At 45.1% G+C, this 7,618-nt stretch overlaps 1 protein-coding gene across 1 annotated transcript; it reads right to left on the bottom strand.

Annotated features, from left to right (window-relative positions):
• Positions 1-3,664: 3,664 nt before the first annotated feature.
• On the bottom strand, positions 3,665-6,343 carry BTG1 (BTG anti-proliferation factor 1). Its single transcript, XM_085222811.1, has 2 exons — positions 5,964-6,343; positions 3,665-4,947 (listed from the first exon to the last, which is right to left on the bottom strand). The coding sequence occupies exons 1-2, from the start codon at positions 6,109-6,111 to the stop codon at positions 4,589-4,591; spliced, it is 507 nt and encodes a 168-aa protein (XP_085078937.1). The 5' UTR covers positions 6,112-6,343; the 3' UTR covers positions 3,665-4,588.
• Positions 6,344-7,618: the final 1,275 nt, after the last annotated feature.

Here is a 7,618-nt window from a genome sequence, read left to right on the forward strand (position 1 = left end):
GGAATGTAAATCTGAAACGTGTAAAAATAACCTCTGCTATTACACCAAGAATGTGTAAATATACATTCCTTTTTAGGAGAGCTATTTATCTCCACTCTATACACGTTTCACTCTTTAAACTAAAAACAGTTTTAATGTTCTTCAGTCAAGTGGCAACTTCTGCCAATATAAACTTATTTTTGCTAAAAATTATGACGTCAAATAGAGGAAACTTTGGAAAATGCAGAGTGCTACTTGATTTATGGGAATTCAGAAATAAGCTTTACATAGATACTCAATAAAGAAAAGAAGCTATGTTCTTCATTTTATTCACTGCTAACCGTGCAATAACAAGAGAAGATATTCTCAGAGCGTAAGCAAGCAAGGTTAATTAGAAGGACATCTTATGTGGATTTGGTGTTCACGTTCAGTGACATCTGCTTAATTTGGTGACAGAAATGTTTACAAGCATCAGGACAAACTAACCACCCTGGGAACATTAGCTGGATTCTTTATGGTTTGCACATCAGTAAACTGTTTTGTAAGGTCCTAATGCAGGAGTTCCCCCTACTATAAAATCATCTCTCAAGCCATTCTTTTAACCTGTTTAAGGTTGACGCAGCCAAGAATATACAGAATGGTCATTATTAACTATGACGCGAGACAGCACCATCTTCTGATCCCAGAAGTCGTCTTTAGTGACGACTAGATTTCTTTTGTTTTGTATCTTGTAAACTATTCAAGTTCATACAAAATCAACAGAAGTAGATCCCAAAGACAGTACCTTCCCAACAGAACAGTGCCCATGTAGTTTATTCCCAAGATCCCATGTAGCCTGATACAACTAACCAACCATCAGAAAATCCTGTGGCACTATGAGGCCCATCATACCAGATCTGCCAGAAAATCCTTGTAGATTTGGTAGAAAAGTAGAACATTAAAATCAGTATTATTAGAAATTTAATGAAAGCCTTCACACTTCTATTCAGATCTAAGAATGATCCTAAAGCCTACAGGAGAAAAAAATGATTATCTGAATAACTGCTTAAACCAGATGAACATCTGTGGAATAAGAAAGAAAAAAAAAACAAAAGAAAAAAAAACAACTGCAAGGAGAAAAGAAACAAAAAAACCCAGAAGATTCCTGAAGAACACATGTAATACAACTTGCTCTAGGAGCATCATTAATGAGCATGAAATACAAAAATACGCTCAAGATCTGACACCACATAACACAGTGGGGGAGCATCCTCTGAGAAAAAGAAAGATTTGCTCACCTGGCATAAACATGGAAGCAATTGTATACTTAAAAAAAGACATTCACTGAAAGGTCAGCAAGTTTCAGCAGATGCTGCATAAGTCTAGGATATGAGCTCTAATATTAAGTTGCACACAGCTGAACACTGACAGAACAACAGGATTATTCAGTACCTCACAAAGAAAGTCCAGATTATTTAACGTGCATTTGGCAAGCAAGTCTCAAACATGCTTTTCTCATCTCTAATATTTTCATTAGAATGAGAGTCATGATGGTTTCATAACAGCACCTTAAATAAAATTCACAAGTGACAAACATTCGGCTTACTGCACTGTTTGTTCTACTTGAATCAAAACACAGGATTGGCAACAGCATTGGCAGTTACTCCATTTCTCTCAGAGTCCTTCCTATGCCCTGCTGCCTCAGTATGTTAAGTATTTTTAAAATTAGACAAGGGCACATTGTGTGCACATTGGGGTGTATTTAAATTCCAGCTGGAAGAAATCCCAATAACTGAGGACACAGGTTGTGCCAATTACTAGTTACAGCTGCAGTTAAAAAATCATGCCATGAATGAAAGCACCCCACCATAAAAGGACTAAAATGTTAACCATCTAAGGGAGCACGCTCATTCTTAGATCAGCGTCACACACCAGCCTCACAGATGGAACACTTGCTGGCTTGCAAGACTATGCTTAACTTATCAATATGATAGTACCAACAGCTGATGCTTTCATAATTTACACAGCTCGTGTCAAAGATCAATTAGATAGCCAATCTTTCTGCTGTTTTTACTGCACAGCAAAGAAGACTACAGAGCATCATGACATACCAAGCCCAGTATAGTCAGCAGCACATTTCATAGAAGTTGAATGTTGCTTTACAGGAAGCTAAGCTCTATTTTTTTCTTTCAATGCAGGCACAGCATATGCTGCCTATGGCCATGTCATGCGACAGAAGCATCGCTTGAGAAGTTCTATTATTGGAATAAATCCCTTAAATATTTCACAATTTGGAAGTATCTTATAAGATAAGTGTAATTTTTAAGGTGTAAAGATGTGAAACTATATTTCAAGTATACTTAAGAGTAATGTCTGTACTCCAAAGCAAGCTCGTTCCTAAGCTTTGACAATGGATCTACTACTACCAGATCCAGACGAGTAAGGTTTTTACAGTTCATGGCTTCAGTAGCCATTAAGCTTGCACTCATCTATACTAATAAACCATTCTGCTACACAGCAGTATTGGAAATATAATAGCAATCCTTCAAAGTGCTGACAGTTGACACACTTTTTTTTTTTTACTATGACCTACATATGTATTTGTAAAGCTGAACTTTCAAAAAAACTGTGGGAAAGAAATTAGGAGAAACTAGACAGTTTAGTCTTAGGTTTTGCTTACACAATCACTTGAACTGGATGCAAAACATTACTATCACTGTATTGTAAAGCCTCATACTCCTGCAGGACCTGCTGCAATACACTGCAACTCTGAAGTTCAGTCCTGCCCATAAGAAAGCAAGGTGGCAAGTAATGATTGTTTTCTTTTCCTTCAGTGCAAAAGCACTTGCTCTCATAACATAAGTGACCAACTTGGGTAGGCCTTTTATTAAACACGCACAGAACAAAGTACACAGGAGATAAGGAACAGAAAGTTCTTCTCAAGCTTCACTCCAGCACTTTAACAAGTGTAAATAAAGTGGTAAGGAATTTCTCTCAAGTGTAACTAAGTATACAAATGACATTAGTGTAGTGCTTAAGTGAATCACGTCTCCACATCATTCATTAACTTTGAAAACCCATTTAAATATGGGCTTCTCACTTCGCCTCAACCAATCTTTTAAGTTTGGGAAAAAAAGATCTACATACCTTTTGTTGAATCCCATCTTAATGATTTCTAAAGTGAAAGTCTTGCATCTGAAGAAAGCAAAAGGCGAGCAACCTTTTCTGTAGAGTGGTTAACCTGCTCGTAAAGCTAAGGGACATTTGTCCCAAAAACTCTTAATGAGCAGGGAATCCATCAAGGAGCAACTGAAAACTTGTGAGCAAGTAGGTCAAAATGGAAATTTAGTTTTGCTATATCCTTCATCAGGAAGCCAAGTAAACTTTAATCCTCTGGATTTAGTCAAGTCATCTTTGGTGGATGTTATTTCTGTACCTTTTCCTCATATCCTGGAATTATTGGCCCTGGAGTTACTTCCACATGGACTCATTTTAAAAGTTTTAAAATGACATGTAAATCATTGTGTTCCCTTAAACTTCCCAAGCATTTATATACAGCGAGGTCTTCATCAATCCATGCCTGCATCGAGTGTTCCCTAATGTCATGGTGCCAATGATACTCTTAATCCTTTGTAGTACCTATTTTACATCTACTATGAGACAAAAATAGTTTAACTGGTCCTGTGTAATCACGACAAGAGATTAATTAAAATGCCAAGATAGGAAACAATTTATTATAGAGAGAAGAAAAATTTCTCATCCAAAATATAGAAATCTGTACAACTTTGCCACAATCAATATACATGAACTGTACAAATTTACACCAGTTCATAATTTACCAAATAAAAGATGACTAACAAAGTTCACAAAATAGATGGTGGTTTGTGGAAAAGACTTTTACCCAATTAAGAACAAGGAAATTACAAACCAGACCTCCACTTTCTAAAAATAAGAAGTTTACTCAGTCTTAGAAAACTACAAGCTAGCAAATGTACAGATAGCTGGCTGGTGCTAACACCACAGTTCAGACAGTGTCTTTATATGGTCTTTTTTAAAGCCTGTTGCCATGGCAAACTCTGATCACTTGCTACTTCTGAGGCCAATATAAAGATCTGACCATTTCCCCAGGTCATTCTTACTAGTTTATCTTATGTACATTTATACACAGTTGTAAGTGCTAGGTAAAAGTCTGAAAGATAAAATTTCCAGTACTATTGTGTTCATAACAGTAAGTCTTGTTACTGAGCTGCCAAAAATGCTAACAATTAATAAATGTAATAGTGCAAATTTACTCTGCAAGACGTACTGCAGAGAATCACTTTATAAATACAGATTGGAGTTGAAAGAATTGGTGTAGAAATTAAGTAAGATGTCTTGGAGAAACTGACCCTTCCTAGATCTTCACTCCCTAGCAAGTTGTAATCATTTTGACTCACAGGCTATTAAATCACTGAAAGGTACTGTCCAAACTATGGCACTGTCACTTTAAAGAATACCACTCTAACGTGTGCCAGATCTTCACAGCTGTGACATGGTTTAAATTCCATAATCCATCCCCTAGAGGTGCCCACCCAAAGTAAAAACCAAACTTATCCATCCATTTTAAGGTGATCCATCCACTGACTATATCTTAACCCGATACAGTCATCATATTGTAGCTTTTGGAAGGGCTAGTTCTGCCCAAGAGAAGTTCCTCCTTACAGCTTATTCTGCTGTCTACCATGGTGGCGTTATTTTGGCTACCTCCTGCTGGTGCAGCTTCATAGAGCACACAGATTGAGCCATCCTCTCCAATACGATAGGACACTTCATACGGGTCAACCCATAGAGTGAGTTCACTCGGAAGAAGCTGGAACAGTTCCTGACTGCTCAATCCAATCCGCTGTGCTGCCTGTCCAATGAGAGGATCCATTTTATGGTTGATCCGGATACATCGGTAACCTGATCCCTTGCATGGCTTTTCTGGGAACCAGTGGTGTTTATAATGTTCTAAAAAATAATAAAAAAAAAAAAGATTATCCTCTTTAATTCTGCATTCAAAAAAACACACACTGATTACTGTTCTCTTACAAAGTTTCGCAACTGTAGGTGTTGAGATGCTTATTTCAAGTCAGCTGATCCTAAAATATCATTGTGGTCTCTCTCTGTGATGATTTACAGAAGTGCAGCATCCCATCGGGAGTACTCATGTACGGTTATTGTTTCGTGCTACCATACAGAGAACAATGTCTGCCATCCGAGAGGAGCGAAACAACTTCCTGGTATTCATAAAAACGACTATAACAAAGTGCTTACAAAGCACTTTCAAAAGGACCACAAACTGAGAAGAACCCAAACCGAGAAGAATCTTTTCAGCCTAATTTTGCTATTTTGTCCATGCTAAATTCTTCAAATTCTAAGAGCACCTAAAAATGATCAGGAAAACAACTGGGCGACATTTATGAGCTGAAGTTCTTCATTCCAACTATCTTTCCAGTCTACTTTCCCATGTGAGATCTATGGCTTAACTTACCTTTGCAGTTCTATCCCACCCAGCACCCCAAAACCACTTGTGGCATGAGGTACCAGCCGCCGCCAGGCAGCCCGGGACACGAGTTGGGTGTTACAAACCCTACGGGGCACCGAAAAAACTATCGGTATTTACTCCCAACCGGAGTTTTGGAGTGACTATAAGACATTTCCAGAAGAGGAACTGAACCACACTGTTTTACTCGACAAAAGAGCCGTTTAGGAGCGTTTTTCCTGCCGGACACGGGACGGCTGGAGCTGGAAGCGCGGGTTGTTGCGAGCGCTTTGTCTGCGGGATGTGCGCGGGGGGTGCGCGCACGGCGCGGGGAGCGCTTTGTTTACAGCCCCCTCCACCGGGGAGCGGCGCGGCAGTGCCGAGCGGCGCCAGCGGACCCCGCCGCCCCCACCCCACCCCCCTCGACCGCCACCGGCGGGGCGCGGCGGGGTCGGGCTCGGTTTTCCGGCCCCGCGGGAGGCTCGGCTCCCGCCGCCCTCACCTGCCAGCAGCTCCTGCAGGCTTTGGCTGAAGGTTTGCAGCTGCCGTTCGTTCATCAGCCCCTTGGTGCGCAGGAACTTGGAGATGAAGGCCACGGCCGCGGCGATCTCGCGTATCATGCTGGCCCGGGTGTACAGGGCGGGATGCATGGAGGCGGCGGCGGCCGGCAGCCAGCTCTCCGGGGCGGCCGGCGGGCACCCGGACGGGGCGGCGGGCGAAGGGAGAGGAGCGTGCGCGGCTTTAACTGGGTGAGGAGTGAGTGGCGGTACCCAGATCACATCCCGGGGGCGGCAGCCTCCGCCTCCTCCTCCTGCGGCAGGGGGGCGGCGGCAGCAACAGCGGCGGCCGCGGCAACACTCCACGCATCTCCTGCTGAGAAGGGCGAAGGGAGCCCAGCGCCTCCCGCCGCCTCTTATAGCTAGGCCGGCCGGAAGCTACGTCGCAGCGCCGGGGGCGCGGCGCAGCCAATCGGACGATCGCACCATTGTGACGGCGGATGGAAGGCGGTGCCTGGAGACGGGGGGGTGACGTAATCGGTTGTAAACAAATAGAGCGGGGGCGCGCGCGACGGGACGCGGGGTGCGCGCTGCGCGGGGGGCCTTCTTCCGCCCCCGGGCGCCGTGCAGACAGCGGCAGCGCAAACGCGCGGCGCTGGGCTCGGCCCCGCGCTGTATCTGGGGAGAGCAGCGACACGTCAGCGCGGGGCGGCCCGGCCCAACGCAGGGAACGGGGAGGTGTGAGCGCGCAGGCGGCGGCAGTGGCGACGGGGCGCTCGCTGCGCGTGCTCGGACATGTCTCTGGGCACGTCCCCCGGCGTGACTGCGGGCTTGTCCCCGCACGGGGCCTGCCGTTCCCCGCTGCCTGCGGGCGGCTCTCCCCCTTCTTCCCTCGGAGCCGCGGTGGGTACTGGCGTCCTAGCCTATGGTCCTATCTGCCCTCTGCTGAGCGTGCCCTTAGTGCCCCGAGGGAGTCCACGCAGGGGGCGAGGAGCGAAGCCACGCTGTTGGGCAGTTCGGGAGACCGAGCCAAAAGGCACGCTGCTCGTCGTGGGAAGAGCCTTCCCAAGGGGCCAGACCGCAGCCCTGGGCGCCCAGAAGTACCCGTTTTGGTCTTGCAGGCGTTTCCTGTGCGCTGCTCAACAGCATGTCTTTCCTTTGTGCAGCCCGGAGACGAGGAGGCTCCCGGGAGGCCCCACTGTGGCCTTCCAGTACTTGAAGGGAGCTTATAAACAGGAGAAGAGACTTGGTACATGGTCTGATAGTGACGGGGCCAGAGGGAGTGATTTTAAAATAAATGGGATTTAGATTAGGGGGTAGGAGGCAGTTCTTTACTTGGAGAGCTGTGAGGCAGTGGCACAAGTTGCCCAGGGAAGCTGTGGGTGCCCCATCCGTGGAGTTGGCCAAATTGGTCTGGTCTGTTTCAGTTCCTCCCACGACAGAGGGATGAGCTTTAAGGTCCCTTTCAATCAAAACGATTTGGTGGTTCTCTGATTCTTACTTGCAGTTATCCCAGCCTTTGGATTGCTTGCTTTGCATGGAGGAAACACAGGCTTGTCGGGAAGGCTGGAGCACGTTACTCACCTGGCAGAGGCCAAGAAGAGGTGAAGCTGCAGTCTCCCCAGTGCTATACATCTCCTTTTTGCACAAAGGAGAGATA

This window comes from Meleagris gallopavo, chromosome 1 (genome assembly GCF_905368555.1).
Source record: "Meleagris gallopavo chromosome 1, MGAL_WU_HG_1.1, whole genome shotgun sequence".
Classification (NCBI taxonomy): Eukaryota; Metazoa; Chordata; class Aves; order Galliformes; family Phasianidae; genus Meleagris; species Meleagris gallopavo.